At 43.7% G+C, this 20,538-nt stretch overlaps 1 protein-coding gene across 8 annotated transcripts in view; it reads left to right on the top strand.

Annotated features, from left to right (window-relative positions):
• The first annotated feature begins 2,189 nt into the window (after window positions 1-2,189).
• BICD1 (BICD cargo adaptor 1) overlaps window positions 2,190-20,538 on the top strand; it is a 175,523-nt gene continuing 157,174 nt past the window's right edge. For all 8 annotated transcript variants that reach the window (XM_090144655.1, XM_090144642.1, XM_031589826.2 and 5 more), the window contains exon 1: window positions 2,190-2,522. In XM_090144655.1, the coding sequence (XP_090000781.1) occupies window positions 2,310-2,522 (213 nt within the window). In that variant the 5' untranslated portion in view covers window positions 2,190-2,309. The remainder of the gene's footprint in view (window positions 2,523-20,538) is intronic.

Below are 20,538 nucleotides of genomic sequence, written 5' to 3'. Positions count from 1 at the left end.
AGTTTATGAAAACCCTCCACCAGCCACTGTGAACTTCTGCATGCTGCATAGTCACTGGATTTCACTCCTTTCAATTTTAAAAGGAAAGATTCTCCCTAACTTTCTTCTGAGGTACTGCAGAAAAATGACACATTTTACGGAGCCAGATTTCCTCTCCAGGGCACAGATGTTCAGACATGTGGTGAGATGGCCCTTTGGGTTATGAGTGAGATTGTCAGCTAAATGATGCACGGGGAGTTACACCAAGGACAGATTAGCTGTCGGCATCCTGTTGCTTCAGCCTGTCTTCAACCAACTGCTCATTTTCAGTGTTGGCCTTAAGGTGTTTTCCAATCTATTCTTGAATGAATATTTACCAAAGACTTGTTTTCACAACAACAACAAAACTGCTCAAAAGCTGAAGATGGCTAACTTGCAAAAGCTCTCAAGAAAACATTTTGCTACCATTTTGGTTTGTCTGTTTTGCAAAGATTTCCTTTCTTAAGAAAAAAAAGCAGTCATTAGACACACAGTAGGAATCACAATTGGAATACGTTTTTTCCCCCTGTTTTGATATTCAGTGGTGAGGGCCGCTCACTCTCCTCATCTATTAATAGCCACGCTTGCTGCTTCCTTATTAATATTCACTCTTGTTTCTGCAATAGAACTTATTAAAAATGAGCATATTGGGAAGTTGCTTTCAAGCTACAGAACTGACAGATCATCTGTTACTATGCTTATTCCTCTGATCTCTCTCAGGTGACCAGTGGTAGAACTGAAGGGAATGGCATAAAGCTGCAACAGGGAAGGTCAGGTTGGATGTTAGGAAAAGGTTATTCACCTCTCAGTTGTTAAACTTCATCATATAAAGACCTGATATTGCTAGTATTAAAATAATAATAATGATAAATGTTTGCAAAGCATGAAAACCTGATCCTGGTGGTAGCTGCAGCGAAACTTTGTTGAAACCATTGGGATAAGGCTGTTGTTTGCAGGCCATAGTTTGAAGAAACAGTGAATTTAGGTTTAAGATGTCTGGTACCAGATCACAAAGGCTGTGACACGAAGCCCAGTGCCATTGATCTAGTGTGAACTCACTCTTCCAGGCCAGAGATGTAACAAGCCCTTAATCTGATGTGTGAAGTTTTACTGGCAGGCTTTGTGTGGGATCAGGGGCTGCCTGTCCGCACCACTCTCATTTCAAGCTGGACATGTTCCATCTGTCTTTCTACAGCCAGCATAAAATAGACATAATCTATGCATTAGGTCTTCTGGTTAATTTGAAAGACAAACAATGGGGTGACCACAGCTGATCTGACTTGGGTCAGTGCTGCTGTCTGATCTCAGGGGAGAACGAGTCACTCTCTACAGTGACCTGAAAGGAGGTTTCAGTGAGATGGAGGTTGGCCTCTCCTCCCAGGTAACAATGATAAGGGGATAAGAGGGAATGGCCTCAAGCTGCCCCAGAGGAGGTTCAGGTTGGATATTAGGAAACATTTCTTCTCAGAAGGAGTGGTGCTGCAGTGGCACAGGCTGCCCAGGGAGGTGGTGGAGTCACTGTCCCTGGAGGTGCTCAGTGACCGTGTGGATGTGGCACTGAGGGACGTGGGCAGTGGGCAGGGTGGGGATGGGTTGGTGTTGAACTAGATGATCTTAGAGGTATTTTCCAACCTTAATGATTATATAATTCTATGATCACTAGCACTGGCATCTCACCCTGAGGTGCACCGGCCTCAGCTCAGTGCTGCGGTCCTCACACGGGGATGGGAGCAGGCGGTGGTTCTCTTGAAGCTCCCTGGCAGCGAGCACTGCTCCTGCAGTCTCCTGGACTGCATCCCATGTTCTATTTTTAACATCACCGCGGTGCCGCGGCCGTCACCACAACCCGCCGAGCCGAGCGAGAGGGCTCCATCGCCCCGCATCCCCACGTCGCTCTGGCCCGGCGGACGGCACCGAACCCGACAGGCCGCCGTCATCTTGAAGAGCGCAGGGGAGGGACCGCGCTGAGGGGGCGGGGGTGCCGGCCCCGCGCGCAGAGGAGGGCTCCGCCAGCTCCCCGGGAGCCGCCGCACCGACGCGCGCTCCCGCCCGCCCCAATCGCCGCCCCGGCCTCCTGCGGGCCGCGGGGCCGCCGCAGGGCCGGGGGAGGCGAGAGCGGCGGCGGGGCCGGGGGCGCGACTGCGGCGGGGCGGCGCTCGGCGGCCCCATCTCCGCCCGCATCCCCATCCCCGTCCCCAGGTCGGCGGTGCCGGTGCCGCCCCTCGGCCGCGCCCGCCCCCTCGCTGCTTCGGCGGCGCGGCGACGCGGTGCGCGGCAGAGCCGGCGGGGCTATGGCTGCGGAGGAGGTGCTGCAGGGCGCGGACCATTACAAGAGCGAGATCGAGCGGCTGACCCGGGAGCTCTCCGAGACGACCCACGAGAAGATCCAGGCGGCGGAATATGGGCTGGTGGTGCTGGAGGAGAAGCTCACCCTCAAGCAGCAGTACGACGAGCTGGAGGCGGAGTATGACGGCCTCAAGCAGGAGCTGGAGCAGCTGAAGGAGGTGAGCCGGCCCGGGCTTTTGTCTCTCCCCGCCGGCTGCGGGGCGCTGCGGGGCTGCCCACGCGTGTCCGTGACGGGGGAGCCCCGCTCCGGCCGCCTGCGGGTGGGCGAGCCGACGTGCGGGCCACGGAGGCTGCGGGGAGCCGCGGGGAGGGGAGCGGGGCTCGGCCGTAGCCGGGGCCGAAGACGGAACCCCGGCTCGTGGCGGCAGACATCTGCGCCCCGGGGGGAGCTCAGGGCACGGCTGCGTCGGCTGCGGATGCTGAGAAGGGGAAATTAAACCGCGCGGAGCCGAGCGCTGAGCTGACGCTCGGACGTGGGAGCCGTGTAAACAGCTGTCTGCAGTGCACGGGAAGGGAGACGATTCCTTCTGAAGTTATTTATAGGCTGGTTTCGTTCCGGCAGCCAGGGGAATCGCTGCCATCCGGGCAGAGAAAGTAGTCTTGAGGTCACCCCCACTCGGTGGAAATTAAAGTTCTGCGTCATGCTGAAAGGAGAAATGTTTGGTACGAGGGCTGGTTGGAGTTGGGCTTCCAAAGGTGGTTTTGTAGCATCCGGAGCACAGGGCAGGTGAGTGCTATACAGCACCTTTTGGCTCTGTTGGACGTGACTGAGATATCATCACTCCTCTCGTGTTCATCATGAAGGGAAATAACCTGAGGTTGAGGCTGTGCACACACATGGGATCCCAGAAGGGGCATGTGCATACATCTACAGCACTGATAGCCCTACACTGCGGAGTGTTTCTGTGCGGTATTTGAATGTAAAGGATTCCATCTTTCAAACAGGGAAGGGAAAGTATTGAACAGATTATTTTCCCCCAGATTTAAAAGAAATGTTTTATTCTGCAAAAACATCTCATTGTATATAACGTGCAGAAATTCTCTTCGCTCAGAGATCAGGACCACATTCTGTATGTGGAAGGAATGGAGAGAAATCACTCAATGAATTTAGATCAGATACAAGTATTCTTTAGAGCATCAGCTTTGCTGCACTTCTAGAAACATTTTAAATAAAATGAAGGTTTCATTTTACTTGCAGGTAAACATGTTATGCTACAGGTTTGCCCCAGGGACCACAAGAGTTTAAAAATTATACATTAAAGAAGAAGAAAGCTAATTTTCAGAAAAACCTATTCAGCTTGATGACTGCCTCCCTATCTCTGCTGAATCTATGCAGTAGGCTTGCGACTTTGAAATCAATAGTCCAGGGATGGAGATATGCAACTGGCAGGGACATGAAGACACTAATGGAATGGATGACACATCAGTGCACATGGCTACAGGTAGAAGGGGTAGTACAAGGAACTGAGAGTGAATTCAGAAGCTAGAGGAATTAGTCAACATGGTTAATTGAAATCAAAGATGGGCACAGATCCTCTTCCTGTTTACTTCCCCTTGAAGTCAGTGGGATTGTGTGCTCTGCAGCTGTCCCACAGAGCTGTGCCTTCATGCTGTGCCAACCACAGCGTAGATACGGAGATATCCATTGAGAGGGGAAAAGCAGAATTCCTGTAGCTTGCCTGATGCCAAGCCAGAGAGCAGCCACTCCTGTTTCCAGGTCAGGTCGTGGGCTTTCAATTCCAGAGCTCTCCATTGCCACAGATGGGGCATTTCTGTCCTCTGTTTATTCTCCAGGAGATTTGTTCTTTCTTGATAGGAGAAACTGCACTGATTCTTGTCACGCATGCAGCCCTGCAAAGGAGAATTTGCTCATATTCCTTCCTGTCACTATAAAGTATTTTCTAATCTTCTCTGTTAACACCAACATTATGACTGTTCTTTGAGTGCAGATCAGATTCCTGTCTGTGAGCAAATGATGCCTGTGATGACATTAGCGAGGCAGGATTCGGTCTGAGTTGGTTTGGGCAAACTGTGTTGTGGAGATTTGGGGATGCAGATTTTTGGGTTGTAGGGTTCTGTCTGAAAGCTCTCAAGCAAATTGACAGAAGCAACCCAAAGCCAGCTTTTTTATTAAGGCTTCCTTCAAAATGTATGGAGAGAGTGTGTGTGTGTTATCTCCATCTGGCACTGCAGGTGATACTCCAGGCTGTGGCCTGCATGTGGGGACATCAGTGCACCGTGACTGAATAGGAGCCAGCAACATGCCTCGTGTGACTGTGAGGATTTGTACTTCCCCTCTGGCTTCTCTACATCTATAGCATCTCTGAAGTAAAAATGAAGTGTGGAAATTGTGGATGCCCAGAGAAGCTGTGGTGCCCCATGCATGGAGGCATTCAAGCCCTCGTTGGATGGGGCCTGGCAGCCTGAGCTGTGGGATGGCAGCCCTGCCCATGGCTGGAGGTTGGAACTAGATAGGATTTATAGTCCTCTCCAACCCCAAACATTGTGATTCTATGAAATGAGGCCTCAAGTGTGTACTGAAACAAATGGCTCATCCATTCAAGAGAAGCAGTAGGTGCAATGGTGTGGGCAGAATTATGGTTAAGGGTATTAGCTCTTCTTGTGCAGACTTTCTCTGAACAGATTCATTTACCAGAGTCAAACCTTATCCTATATTTTTATCGAGGCAAGTCTTCATTTTTACATTATTTTATTATTAGATTCTTGTGTTCTGTTCTAAGGAGCTCATTGTATTTGTTGCTGCCTGTCTTTTCCTACTTAGTCATGGCTTAGACATCTAGGGTCTGAAGTCTTCTCTGTTCCTTCGCAGTTCAAAACTCAAGTGAACTTCAATGGGGCTTTTTCCATAAAGGCTGCAATACAGAACCACAGCTATACAATAATTTCCATTGCTGGAGAGTGAGATGGGAACATAAGACCATTATAGAATGTAAGAGCAAACTGCAATACATTACATTAAATATTAATTCTTGTATATAGAATATACGCTACCCACCATGCGACATGAATTGTTCTAGTAGCCTCTGCTGTTTCTTGTTGTTTGTTCAGATGTTTCTCCTTTAGCCTAAGATTTGGATGTTTTGGGGCTGAAGTTTTAAACAGTGACCTAAAAAGGGCTTCTTCCAAAATAGAGCAGTTATTACATGTGTAAGCTGTCCAGAAAAGATGCAAAACATCTATCAGCTATTAACGTTATGTTTTTTTTAATGAAATGAACAGTAGGAATGTGGAAAGGTTCATTGCGTTGTGTTGCCTATAGCAGCCTTCAGTGTTATGAGATGGAGCACTGGTGGTCCTGAAGTCAAACAAGATTGAAGGACTAGTGTTGAACAAAGCATTCTTATTTTAAAGCTTCATTATTTTCTGCAGGCTTATTTATTTATTCTTCATTTTTCACTCTGACAATGATGTTTCTATGCCTTATTTAATTATATCTCAAGCTAGTAGTATTTTGTCTCTGCAGTAAAAATGCTGTAGTTTTAGGGTTCTTGTTCAATAAGTTTTTTAGCAAACGTGCCTTTTAACATGCAGTTAATAAGAGTTCAGAGAGAAATAGTCATGTACATAAAGGTAACCTGCTTTCCTGGGGTGGGAGTTTAATTACCAGCATATTTTGTGGAAACCATTTTTCAGCATTTTTCATATTTGTATTTATATTGCATTTGCCATAAGGACAATCTCTGCTGTTAGTTTTTATTCTTTTAATGATGTGTAGAATGTCTTCATGGCTTTGCTGGGCAACCTGCTTAGCTGCCCTGCTTGAGCGAGGGGCTGGACAAGATGATCTCAAGAGGTCCCTTCCAACCTCTGCCATCCTGTGCTTCTGTGATTAGCTACTGTGCAGTAGGGGCCTGCAATGTTTTTAGAGGGGAGAAATGTCAGTCACCTGGAGTCATGATACAATGGGATTGAAAGCAGCTTTGGTGCCCAGCTCTGTGAGGCATTTAGGCCTGGGAAATCCTAAGCAGAGATTTCTTTTCGGAAATCAAATTATGGACATAGCAGCTAAACAGATGCTGAAGGGCCTCTCCTTGACTCACTCTCTGACTAATTTAAGCAGTTTCTCAGCTTCTTGGGTTTTATACATTTTATTCTAGGGGATTAAACTTCTCTGGATAATGGATAGAGCTGGGCTATCGGATTTTTAGGTTGAAGGGGCAGTTTGGGGTTCCTATTATTTGAAAGCTAAGTATCCTTGGTAACGTATTGGAAACCGGACTAGTGGTAAGCAGCCCTGTCTTTTGCATATCATAAATTTGTATTTTCCTTACCTCACAGAGGTGTTGCATCAATGGCTATTAAGTTCTTAGTTTAGTAATGCGGCTTCCAGAAATAATTCTTTGTTTGTGACTGGAAAGAGCCTTGGGCAAGTAGAGCTGAAGCTATGTCTAGCAGCTTCTGTGCTGTTTGTTCTGCTCTTCCCTGCACCACTTTCATGCAGGTGACCCAAACTCCATCTCCTCAATCCCCTGACACAGTGCTGCCTCAACTAACTGACTCTTCTCCAAAGCTCTCTGTTTGCAGTTTCTTCTCTGCCTTGAATGAGGCTTTCTGGATCTGAAAAACAGCAGAAGGGAGGCTCCTTGTCTCAGATACAGCCCTGTTAAATGGGTGATCCCTCCACACACCTGTCTGTAGCACAGGATGCTTAGGAAAGCGCAGAGCAGCTCATAAATCCCAATGGGATGTTCTGAATTCAACCCAGAGATGAGCATGTCCCAAATATGTAACTTGGGAGCTGTGAACTGACGCCATCTCAATATATATTTTGGCAACAGTGTATGTGGAATGAGGCTGAGCATTTCCAACACATCGTCCTCATCTCAGCCCTTTGGAGCCTGCTTACACAGTGCCACTCAGAAGAGCACAGCAAAGTCAGACAAAGCTTTGGGTGCTCCTCCGGCTCTTCATCCATCCCTCCGTGCTTTCCTTCTAAGCATAGGCCTGCAACAAAATGGCCTGAGTTCAACAGAGGACTGCAAGTGCTGTGAGGAGAGACTGAGGGAGCAGGGTCTGCTCAGCATGGAGGAGAGAGGGCTCTGAAGAACCCTGCAGCAACCTGTCTAGTCCCGCAAGGGTGTTCCTGAGAAGATAGAGCCAGCCTCTTCACAGCGGAGTGCAGTGAGAGGGCAAGAGAACTGGGTGGTTGAAACTAGAGAGACTCGGGCTGGATTACAAGAGGAGCTGTTTCCCCATGAGGCCAGAAAGTGGCACAGGCTGCCCAGAGAGGTTGTGCTGTCTCCTGAGCTCAGAACTTACCCTGCTTTGAGCAGGAGGTGGGATGGATGAGAAAGGAGGTAGGCAGTAGTGGGCCTGGAGCATGCAAAGTCTCTGGGAGTGCCCACTGTACCCAGTTCAATCCCAGCTGCAGCTTACTGTGCATTACCCAACACATAACAGCATGCTGCCTGGAAATAGTGACCATTAGCAGATACGTAGCCTCGCTCTATGCCTGAATTTCACTTTTGGTTGTCATTGAGCCTGCATTGACCTCGGGTTAGTGAGGGAGCGTTTTGATTTGCTTTTCTCTCAGCAGGACAGCCCTGCATTTCCCTTTGTCATTCCTGTCCCTGTTCTGACTCTCAGATATGCAAATGTTTATACCGACCTCAATTAAAAATAACAGAGAAGGGGTTGGATGCTATCTGTAACCAGACTGGGTACATGATATGGTTCACAATACCTTCCCGTAACTTGCTATACTCACATAGCCAAAAGTCAGTGTGGGGATAGGAATGAATGCCAAAGAAACAGGGGGACAGAATGAGCTGCATAAACAGGTACTGATGCTAAAAGAGATGCTCATCAAATTATGGGAGGATGGTTTCCTCTAAAGGGAAATGTATTCTGTGCATTAGCCTACAGAAAACGTAAGCAGCTGAAATAATGTTATGGGAAATTGCTGGAGCTTTGGCAGCATGCAAAGAAAAATGTAGATGATCTTTTTTTTCTTCTGTTTTTGTTGGAGGGACCTGTATTGCCAGTTCCTCTCACTAATTGCATTGTGTCCTTATGAGCCAGTACAGATAAACATGTAATTTGTTAGACGTCCTGCAATAGCCAACCCTTAAACAATGATAGTTTTAAACAGTTGTGGCTCACATACTACCAAAATAAATCTAAATAGAGTTCATTTTATTTTCTCCCCATAGTTAAATTGCTTTCTTACTTTCATTCTTTTAAGAAATTTTTAAGGAATCCCTCTTTAATCTGAGGATTTAAATTGTAGCACCCACGTGTTGAACTCTGAGATAACTAGGAGTTGGATTTTATGTCATGAAAAAGTTAATTTTCCTTAGATTTTCTATAAAATATTGAATTAGTACCGAATCTAAAATGACTGATTGCAGTGTTAATGGGGGAGCCAGGCATTGCTATTGTGAAATACTTCCTGTTTAAGATTTGTGAATGTAGAATGATGGCCGCTGAACAGGCTTTAATCTAAAGGTCTGCATCTGTTTGGAATTAAGTCCTTTGTAATTAATTTAAAAAAATAATTCACTACCATCTTTTCACCCTCATTTATGTGAAATGTTTTTCCTTCCCTTCTTTATTGCAGTGTAGATTTTCTTTCTGTGATGTGTGTGGGTGCAGTCTGTAAGCAGACTTAACACCTGGCTTTATGGAAAATGCAACTGGGGGAAAACAGTGGTGGGGAAAATAACATTTGGCATAAAACAGTAATTTATGAGCATTCATCAAGGTAAAATGAGGAGCACTGTCAAAGTCAGATGCATAGACTAAATTTGCACCTGGCCAATTTTTACGTACCTTGTGCAATTAATTGCCACTTGGAGGAATTACATGCAAGTTCTCATATATATATATTAAAAAAAAAATTTTTTTTCTGTCTGCATTAAGGGCTTCTAAAAAAAAAGAATGGGCTTTTTGAAAAACTTCTCAATTTTTCAAGCTCAAATGTGTCCATTTAAGCACCTCATTTTTCTGTTCTGTTTTTGCATGGGTGTCTTGTTCAGCCTATGGACAATGGAAATGAAATAGGAATCACTTGTGTTTCTGCATCTCTCATAGCTCTGTGATAATGTAAGGCTTTGCTAAAAAGTTAGCCTTGCCATGGATTTCCCTTCCCAATTTGTCTGATACCTGAGAGGGTAATGTTTAATTCAGTACAATTCTATACAATCCATTTTTTCAGTGATTTTAATTTATAATGGCAGAGATGAAAAGCATGCATTCATTTCTGTTGAACTGCCTTGCATTTGTGGCATGACTTTCATTTCTTTCATCTTTCCTCATTTCCTTCTGAACTTCACAACATTGTATTTTACAGGGGAGGAGAGGGGACATATTCTTAATTTAGAGGAATTGATATGGCATGCAAAGATATGAATGTTCCCTTTGTCCCTTTATTCAGGACTGCTTGCATTGCTAGCAGCAGATGACAATGAGGATAAAACAGCAATTTTTCATACTGTCCTGTAAAGGCAGTCCACAGTACAGACCAGATACAGATGGATGCCATTAGGACTATTCCAAAGGTAAAAAACACATCTCTGCAAGGGCAGGTGCCTAAAGCTGAAGTAAGCAGATAGGAATTGAGGTAGACTGCAGGTTAGTGCTTTAATGGGAACTGTGCTTCTCTGTGGAGAGTTTTATTAAGTAAAAATTTCATGATTCAAATATTTGTGTTTCTGAATGTCTTTCAGTATCAAAATTTAACAACAAACCTAATAGTTAAAGGAAAAAGCAGATTTTTATCCTAAACCTTTATTATATTATATTATTTATTAAGACTGTCAACACGAAAAGGCTTTTGCTAAGGTGAAGATTGGTCCATTCCCATTCACAGTATATCTCCTGTGATTCCTCCTCCCACTCTGTCTGCAGCCTTTCATTTTCTGCTTCTTATTCTGGTAGGTACAGCATTCGTCTCCAGTCCATGATGGTTTATGCTCTTTTTTATCTTCCCCTTTTCAGTCTCTGCCCTACATCTTAATTAGTGTAGATTTGCGTCTCCACAAGAGGCTGAACTGATTTTTTTTTTTTTTAGTACATAAAAGACCCATTTTGTCAATCCGTGAATGTAAGAAATGTGGCAGACTAGACCTTCCGTACTGTGTCCTGGTATTGCAGTGACATGAGAGAATCATAAAAACACTTAGAAATGTTATTTTAATACAGGCTGAAAATGAAACAGCAGATTTGTCAGTTCTGCTTTGTAGCAGCCTCGCCATTAAACTGATCCTTGGAAAGATGACTTCTAAGGCAATTTTAAAATTGATTGGCTGATGGAGTGCACAGGAGGATATCTTTTCCTAATGTTTTGCAAACAACAAACCTGTTTTTTTTTTTTTTTTTTCCCTCATTGTTTGTTTTTTGGGGTTATTTATTTGACCCCAGACAAGAAAACTGATGCACAGTGAGATTAGCAATGCAGTCAAGTACTTGTCATCAGGGCTGGGAGTAGAACCATTTACCCACACAGCCATGCCATACCTTTTCCTTCTTTCTTTCTCCTTTGAATCACATTTAATTTGTCCCCGTGCTGTATGGCTATGTTAAGCCCACTGTGCAGCAGGTAGGTTTCCATTGCTAGGATTAATGCATACAACACTGTGCTTAACCCATAGGTAGAAAGAAGTCCTCAGTTACCGGTTAGTCACCTTTCACTTCAGTCAGTCACTTCTGGGGTCATTTCAATTAAATTATACAAACTCCAAACTCCATTCCTCCTTCCTGTTCTTTTTTTTTTTTTATTTTTTTTTAAATCTATTTGTTTATTTTTAATTTTGTGCTCTCAGAAATTGCAGATGATACTTGGCAGGGGCAATGTTCTGCATTCAGCATCCTCTCTGAGAAGGTTAGCCACCCCCTCACAGCCTTCCCTCGGTTTCCCTGGTTATTCTGAATAGGTTTAAATGTCACTGCACTGAGAATGAATTCTAACATGCTGTCACCACTGACTGATGCTTACTTCCATGGAGGAAGGTTGAAAGCTGTTAACAGCTGCAGTTTTAACTTCTGTTTTGGATACCTGGAGGAAGAGAACCAGCTCATATTCATTGTAAGTAGTTACAGGGGCTTGGAGCAACCTAGTCTAGTGGGAGGTGTCCCTGCGTATAGCAGGGGGATTGGAACCAAAGCTGTGTGTTGTGGTCGGCGCACCTGTGAGATGGGATGTCATCCAGAGATGACAGGCAGGCTTGAGCAGTGGGCCCAGGTGAACCTTGTGAGGTTCAATAAATCCAAGTGCGAGGTCTTGGACCTGGGTCATGGCAACCCCCACTGTCAGTACAGTCTGGGGGATGTAAGGATGGAGCACAGCCCTGCTGAAAAAGACTTGGGGTTACTGGTGGATAGCAAGCTGGGCAAGAGCTAGCAATGTGCTCTTGCAGCCCAGAAAGCCAACCATATCCTGGGCTGCATTAAAAGAACTGTGGCCAGCAGATTCAAGGAGGTGATCCTGTCCCTTTGCTCTGCACTGGTGCAGATGTGGAGTCCTCAGTACAGGGGAGATGTGAACCTATTAAACTGCATCCAGAGGAGGGCCAGAAAAATGATCCCAGTGGTGGAACACCTCTCCTATGAAGACAGGCTGAGAGGTGGGGCTGTTCAGCCTGGAGAAGAGAAGGCTCTGGGAAGACCTGAGAGCAGACTTCCAGTGTCTGGAGGGGGGCTGTAAGAAGGAAGAGGACAGACTTTAGCAGAGTGTGTTGTGATAGAACAAGGGAAAATGGTTTCAAACTTAAAAAGACGAGATGACATACAAGGAAGATGTCTACGATAAGGGTGGTGAGGCACTGGAGCAGGTTGCCCAGAGAGGTGGTGGATGCCCCGTCCTTGGAGACACTCAGGGTCAGACTGGAGGGGCTCTGAGCACCCTGATCTACCAGTGTATGTCCCTGTTCATTGTAGAGGAGTTGAACCAGATGACTGTTGGAGGTCCCTTACAGCTCAGAAGATTCCAAGAATCTAAGAGTGTAGATAGGAATTTGGGTCAGGCAAAAAGAACTGGTGGCTTGGTGGAATAATTTATTTATAAATGTTTGGCTTTTGGCCAGACATGAACACAGCATGATTTGGATTTAGTCTTGCTCATGGCTGGAGTTTCCTCTACTCACATCCTCATGGCAAGATGCAGGATGCCAGATTCTAATACCTGGCTCCAGGTTTTTAGCAAGACAGAGCACTCAACCTTTGGCACTCCAATGTTAAGAAAGCTAGAGAGAATTAGGTATGTCTGTAGGTATGGGTATGTGGAGAGTTCACAGTTGGGTTAAAACCTCTGTGAAGACGTAGTATCTGGTTCTCAATTTGATGACTAATCCAGGATCCTTAACAATTATTGCCCAACTTGAATAAAAAATTTGCTCTCAATAGCTTGTACTTGTACTTTGTACAATTTGTAGCTTTAATAAAGACAAGTTCTTTTCAAGTGGGTGGTAGAAGTTTTTATTTCCCAGAATACCTCACAAAGCTTTTAAAAAGTCACGCTGTTCTGGATAAAACTAGGTTTCTGTACAATGATAGCAAACATACAGAGTTGGTCTGAGTCTAGCTGAGGGGAGTATTTGCATTCATTCCTTTTCTTGCTGATGCCTGTGATTCTCATCTACTGATAATTAGGGAAATTTTATTGAAGTATCTCATGTAAAGTATGCTATCTCTAGCAGTATACCCTATGTTTGGGATTGCACCTCAGGATCATTTAAAGTAAGTATGACTTGAAGACAAGGGTAAAGTGGAGCAATAATTTATTTGTTGAGCCCGTGTCCACCACCAGTTGGCAAAAAGCTCTGCCATCAAAATATCACTGATAAAAAATCTCAGTCTTATAAACTTAGAACTCACATTACCTCCCACCAAAGCAGGGAGAACTGGGATAGTTATAAATACTAGGTCTCCAGTATGTGGGCCACAATGATGCTTAGAGGGCTAGAGAATCCTTCCTGCAAAGAAAGGCTGAGGAAGCTGGGCTTGTTTAGAGACAAGAGAAGCTTCTGGGAATACCTCACTGCAGCCATTTGGTACTTAAAGGGAGTATATTAACAAGATGACGAGTGACGTTTTGCATGATCTGATAGTGATAGGACAAGGGGGAATGGTTTTGAACTAAAAGATGGAAGATTTAGGTTGGATGTCAGGTGGAAATTTTTTACTTAGAAGATGGTAAGGCAGTGGTACAGGCTGCCCAGAGAAGTTGTAGATTCCCAATCCTTCGAGGTACTCAAGGCTAGGCTGATGAGGGTCCTGGGCAGTCTGATCTGCTGGGAGGCAGCCTTGCCCATGGCAGGTTGGGACTGGGTAAGCTTTGAGGTCCCTTTCAGCTCAACCATTTTATGATTCTATAGTTCTATGATCTTATTCCTGAATCTTAATGAATTGTTATAACCCATGATCAATAACTGATCATGTCTGTGTGCTTGGCTAGCTCCAAATGTGTTAAGGGCAAGGTAAAATAAAACCAAAAAGCTAACAAAAAAAACCCCAACAAAACAACCAGGCAGAAACCCGAAGAAATGAATTTTCTGCTGACACGCACCTTACATCTGCAGTGAGCTAAAAATGGGCATTAGATCGATTACTTACGAATCCATAAAACTTGTCAGAAATCTGGATCCTTAGTCGCAGTTTTTTAAAGTGAAATGTAAAGTTATGATCAGAAGAGAACTTTTTAAAATAATATGTATGATAGATGACTACATGTAAGAGAAGTGATAGTACAACTGGTATACCTTTGTATGGTATGTCTTTGTATCTAAGAGGGATGAAGGCACACGAGGTCTGTTAGGAGTTCAGAACTTTGGGCATTAGGTAATTCAATTTCTTGGGTATTAGGTAAGTTCTTACTTTCTCTGCCAGTTAAGGCCAGTGCTGGCCATCTGGTGATAACAAAACTTTCCTTTAACATACTGTAAGCTCAACTGTGTAAAAATAGAAGCAAGTCTGGAACAACATAGGTAAGTGATAACATTTTTCCAAATGTGCTGAATTTGAAGTTACAGTGATGCTATGTATCCTTTGATGCTTACTATTCCAAAAAGAACCCCTCACATTGAAGTGATAGAACTGAAATATCAAACTCAGGTACTCAGAAGTTTGCACCATCAAATCTGTATTTCTGTTATCATGGAAAACACAGCTCGTTCTTTTTTAAGCAGGCTGAGCAGGTTTGTACTGGGACCTATGACATCTTTTTACTCAATTAATTGGAAATTACAGATGCTATTTGGGTAGATTCCAGGATGCACCTTTAGGCCCCTGCATTTGTTTATTTATTTATATTGCAATCTACTTAACACTGCTTTATAATTTGTGAGATCTGTGATTTTCTTTTTTTGCCTTCTTGCTTGCTCGAGAGTTCCGGAATGTATTCAAGAACAGGAAATGAAATGACAACTTGAGTAAGCCTTGGCACTTGGTGTTTGAAAAGTACTTCAATCACTGTTCCTTGGGCTGAGATTATGCAGATTCAGAGTCATTCCTGTGGTTTTTTTTTTTTTGCTGTTGGATTTGCTTTTATATCAAGTTAGAATGATAAGAAGAGCCTTAAATTGAAAATGAGCATGTAAGCCTTCTCTGGGTATAAATAACCCCTTCCCTGGGTATAGCAAGCAGTAAGTATTGCAGTTGAAAATTGTGCTGTATATGCTTTTTGTGCTGTAACAATCCCTTAGTTGCAAGATTCTTCTTGAGGGAGAGCCCCTGGTTTCTCTACCAGCTCAGGCAGGGCTGGGTATGGGTAGTCGCTTGCTGTTAACCAAGGATCCACTTGCTGTGTAATTAATTGCTAATTATTCCACATTGAAAACTTGTATTTAGAAAATGGAAACTAGAATTCTGCCCCGAAAACCCATCAGAGAGACTTTCTCCTGGCAGGTTCTTCAGCTCAGCTGTTTCCTTCGGAATGCCATAGGTTAAGAATGAGAGGCCTCTATTTCAGTCCACTATTTATTTTAACAGAAAGCAGTCCAGGATCTGATAAGCAACATTTTTTCAGGGCTTGCAGTCCTGTGCTTTGTGCTATGTAGAGAGCTGCAGCTGTGTGAATGGCAATGTTTCCTGGTGCTGGAGGGAGCAAGGGAAGGGCAGAGGCAGTGAGTCAGCGTGGTGCTGCCAGTGGGATGGATGGACACCCAGTGAGGTTGACACTGGTGGGGGTCTTCACCAGGAGTGAAGTGCGTGTGTCGGACAGGCAAAAGGGATGAGATATACATAATGGTGATGAGAGAATGCATCAGCATAAAGAGATCTGTAGTGATTGAAAAGTAATTTTGTTAGTAAACAAAAAAATAAATTGCTATGCTAAGAAAGAACAGGCAGCACTCTGTCAAAATGGGAACATTCTGAAAAATCAAAATACTCCTTGTTTCATGAGCTGCTGTTTTGTCCACTAGATCTCAGTGGGGTGGAATAAATTGTTATTTATTGCCTGACAGCAGTACCTGGGGACTCTGGGATGCCTGGCACAATGAATTCAAGCATATAAATGAAAGGTTAGAGATTTTTCTGTGGAAATAGAGAACGTTGTTGGAGATTTGCTATTAAGGAATAATAAAGGGAATTTATTTAGATGAATAATGGAGGCCCAGAAGCTGTGCAGAGATAGGTTGTTCCATAACTGCATAAGAAATCTATGGCTAAATAACAAAGAAAATAGAGATTTTCTCAGCTGTAATCCAATCATTTATCTTTTAAAAATCCATCCATGTGAAAAGATTGACCAACCAGAAAGCCAAAGAAAACAGCAGCCTTGTTCTCACCGGCCAGCTTGGGCAGTAGCTTGCACTGGTGCCAGTGGGACCAATAAGGCCAGTTAAGAATGATTTGGCTGGTAGTTTTGCTACTGTGATGCAATCAAAATTTAAGGAAAAATGAGGATTAAAAACTTACAGAAACCTGTTTGGTTTCTTAATGAGTTAGCTGTCAGTGTTTCAGTGAGAAAGCCCTTGTCACGATAGACAGCAGCTCCTCACTGGTACCCCATTGACTTGTGGGGCTGCCCCTTCACCCTCCCACCACTCCCAGTCCCTCTCCCACGTGCTGCAGTGAGCCCAGAGCACACTCAAGGTACCTGGCATCCCCAGATGAGACCCTGTCTCTCCTCTCAGCTGCTCTTTCACTTCTTCTGCTCATGCTTCCCCCTTTGGCCACTGGATCATTTTGGGCTGCCTTTGTCATGCTTGTAGCAGCCGGTCTACTCCTTCCCACTCAGCCCTTTCCAAAACACAACTCCTTTCAGCTGCAGTTTTTTGTTCTTTCCTGATTTTCAATTGTTCCTTGCAGGAGGAGACCAATTTCAGCCAGCTCCCCTTGTAAAGGATGCGCCATGCCTCTCCTCCTCCAGTGCTCTCACCACAGAGTGATGCTTTGTTGTCTCTGATGTATGTGGGAAGGTTATATGGCACGGCTTATTGTAGTGGGCTGGATGTGTGGGCTGCCCTTTGTCATGGTGGTATGTGGGAAATGTCTGTGAGGTATGACCTTTGTAGTTGGCTGAGAGCTCAGGCCGGCCATAATCAGGCTTGAGCACTAAATTAGACTTCTTGCAGAACTGGCAGTAGTTAACATGGTGCTTGGCCTGGGTTTTTGTAGGCAGCAAGCTCTGGGGCAAGCTCTGGGGCAAGGTCTGCCTTTTCCTGCCTGTTTGTATGGAGTGCAATACAGTGAGCGTCTATTCTTGGCTGGGACAATGAGGTCCTATGGCAATATGAGTAATTAATAATAATAATGGGGCCTCTGATATGGATGGGTTATTAGAAATAATTTCTTTCTGCCAGTTGCTTCTGTAGAATGTGATTTTGAACTCAGAGACCCTGAAAGAGATAATCAAAACACAAGCAGCTGTCACAAACCTTTAGCTTCATTTATCTAGGCAGTGGTGGAAATTCCTGAAACTAAATTGCCTGATACCTTACTGCTTTTTGTATGTCCTGTTGCAGCACTGAGGTCTTATGCAACTGACCCTCCTTCTATTAAAGACCATTCTCAGTACCAAGTGGGTTTCAGCTATCTATTCTAAAGGAAAAAGAATTTAAGGTCATGCAAAGCAAACCAATGACCCCCTATTGCTCTGCGCTCAATTCACTTAGTGCGTGTGGTGTTGCTGAATAGAGCGAGGTGTGATGGGTACCCTGGTACCCTGCTGCAGGGTGATCCCAGTAGCCACAAGAAGTAGGCTCTTGTCTGCAGATGTTGTCTTTGAGGTGGTAGTAGCTCAGAATCCATGCAAGCAGATTGGGCCTAAAGGAAGGATAAAACATTTTGTTGCTTTGACACATGGCAGTCCTTCAGCAGCTGTTCTTCACTGCTGTCTCAGTAGGAGTGGCATAGTGGCACAGGCTACAGGTTATCCTTTAAATGAACCTGGTGTATGATAGCGAAAGAAGGCCTGTAACATTGGTTTTCCTGTCCACATGGCTCATCAGGGTCTGGAGGCTCCTTCTGTCCATCTTCTTCCCCATATGTACAGGCCTTAAGAACCTTCTTTGTAGCCTGTGTCAGAATTCTTCTAAAAAACGTAATAGTCACTCCTGAATTTAAGGCTCGGTATCCAAAACATACCTTGTCCTTCCAATTTGTTCCATAATAATAAAAAACATATTCATTCAATGAATGCAGATCTGATTTATTCAAGAAGCTGGTGACATGATGGTGAAGATGAGTGTGATTGGGAATGTCACATCATAATTCATGCTTCTAGAGTACTGTGCTTCCAGTAAGCAAGCAAGAATGTGAAGCAGCCTCAGCAGATTGTTGCTAATGAAGAAGATAGTCATTTCAGAACTTACTTTTCAATCTCTGTTCTATTTCTATGCTGTGGTAACCATAGCAATTACAGTTTGCTGTTTTAATCTTGCCATCACCAAAACCTCTTCTGGTGACCAGCATGTTATTATAAGGAACGCGCTGTGGCCTACAGCCAAAGCCACTGGTACTAATACAAAATTAGATTTTATCTGCTCTCATAAGGTATGCAGAGCCAGGTACAGCAAGTATTTTTTCAAATTATTTTTTATAAACAGATTGGGCTACATGACAACACTGTGTGAATTATGATCTCAATTCTCTGCTGCTGCAGCACTCCTAAATTATGCTAGCAGAAGATTTGGCCCTCTGTACCATTAATTCATACAACTCTAATAGCAACTGTCATTACAATTTTCCCAGAACTACAGGGTGTTTTGATAGGAGGACCTGCCAGTAGAATGCAGGTGCTGATGACTCAATGGTCAGTGCTCTGTCTTCTGACTCAGATGTGATCTACAGTTAGTAGTTTGGTGTTTTGTATGATGTTGTTATGAGATATAAAGCCATCTATTTTCATCAAATTCTCCTTCCTCTTCTTCTTTTTTTTCAAGAAGACAATTAGCATTCTGTTTACTTTTTTGTAGATTTGGTGTCAAGATGGTTACTTCTGATGATGGGTTCACTCTTTCTAGTATTGAGCAGGATGTTTCACTGCTATGCTACTTTCTCCTCTGAGAGAAGAAGCAGCTCAGTTCTAGAATAAACAATTGAAGAATGGGATTTGACGGCTGAGAAATATTTATGCTGTTTCCATTCAATGTGGTCTGCATATTGTAAGGGTGAAGTGATTTCTGCTTTGAAAGAGCTGAGCAGAGCCATGGGAGCCTGTATGGCCCTCAGTGGGTGTGACAAATTCAGAGCAGCTTCCAAAAACAGGCCTATAATCTTCTGAGAAGCCTTTAGGGAGAAGGTCCATATTGCTTTGTGCCTGTTCCCTACTAGTTTGTCCCTAGCTAGCTACTTTTACAGAGCTGGTAGGAAAGATTAATCACATTCACAATCTTTATATCTCAGTGAAACTTGGTCATAATTTGCCAACAGATTCTAAGTTATCAGAAAAGGTGAAACTTTAATTGCTCATAGGAAATATGCTAAGACTTGCTGCCTCTTGTTTCTTATGCATAGCTAAGTCTAAATTTATGATACTAAACTGCCCAGACACTTTCCATGCTCAAATGCATCCTAATGAGGCTTAAAACCAATTTCCTTTCTCATGCACCCTGTTGCAAGTTCTTAGATATTCTAGTGATGTCAGTAGGAATCCAGGTTTTTGTGGAGTTTTTCACATTTGGGATTTGTTTGCAGAAAGAAGATTTTCTTTCATGGTAGTTATACCTTAGCTAGGTTATGAGCCTTTTGCACTGGTACAGCATGGAGTGAAAAGGGAATGTCAGCTTTTATAGGCCAGACAGCCCCTTACATTGGAATAGGTAAGAGAAGAAACTGGTCCTCACAGCTAACCTAAAAGTTGTAGCTTTGTCTGAATTTTAGCTGGAAATTTGAACTAATATATTGGAGAACTCCCAGTGAACAAGCTGTTTGAATTACCACTTGCTCTAGGTGTGACAGTCAAATACTTGACTGACAAAAGAATGAAATGTGGGCACACCAGTTCCCAGGTTAATCACCTACTCATTTGTTGCAGTGCATCTTTCAGAATCTGTGCAACAACTTGAAGTGAGAGATCACCAGAAACATTGTACGGCAAGACTTTTTCTGTAACATCTATAAAGAGTGTTACTATGAAAATACTCATTAAAAAGGCCTAATTTTAAGTTGTGCGATCTGGAGGAGGAGCTGCTAAGTAACTTTTGTGTTACGTAGTTTATGAAAGATAATTTTGTGTCTGAAATCCATTTGATTTGCTGACTACAGAAGCAGATAAGTGAAAGAGTATGCTCAATAGACTAAAGTTCCCTTAGCAGTTGTATAGAAACAGGACTGTTTAAAGCAGTATTCAGTTAGCAATGAAGCACATTCCTGGGAAATCTGCTCTTGGTGTCTTTTCTTGAGCAGGGGGATGTACCATATGGCCTTCAGAGGGCCATTTTAACCTCAACCATTCTGTGATCCTGTGACTCTAAGTAAATGAGTTCTTAAAACTGACTTTGAAACTTTGGGTGTAGTTGTGGAGGATCTTCTCTATTTGAATTACCTCAATGCTTTCATAAAATAAAGGAAAGCAAAGCAAGAGATCAGGTTTCCAGGATAAGAATCTCACAAAGGAAGAGATTTATCCAGTACTAGAATTAGCTTCGTAACCCTGTGGACAACATCCTGAGCTAGCTAGAACTGGAGCGTAGATGCTGGATGAGCACATTAATTTGGCTTCGTTAGTTTCATCTCAGTGCACAAGATCACAATCTTTGTTTAACTATACCT

This window comes from Phasianus colchicus, chromosome 1, assembly GCF_987193195.1.
Source record: "Phasianus colchicus chromosome 1, bPhaCol1.hap1.1, whole genome shotgun sequence".
Taxonomy (NCBI): Eukaryota; Metazoa; Chordata; class Aves; order Galliformes; family Phasianidae; genus Phasianus; species Phasianus colchicus.
Note: the sequence above shows the minus strand (reverse complement) of the source record. Positions and strands in the feature narration are given on the sequence as shown.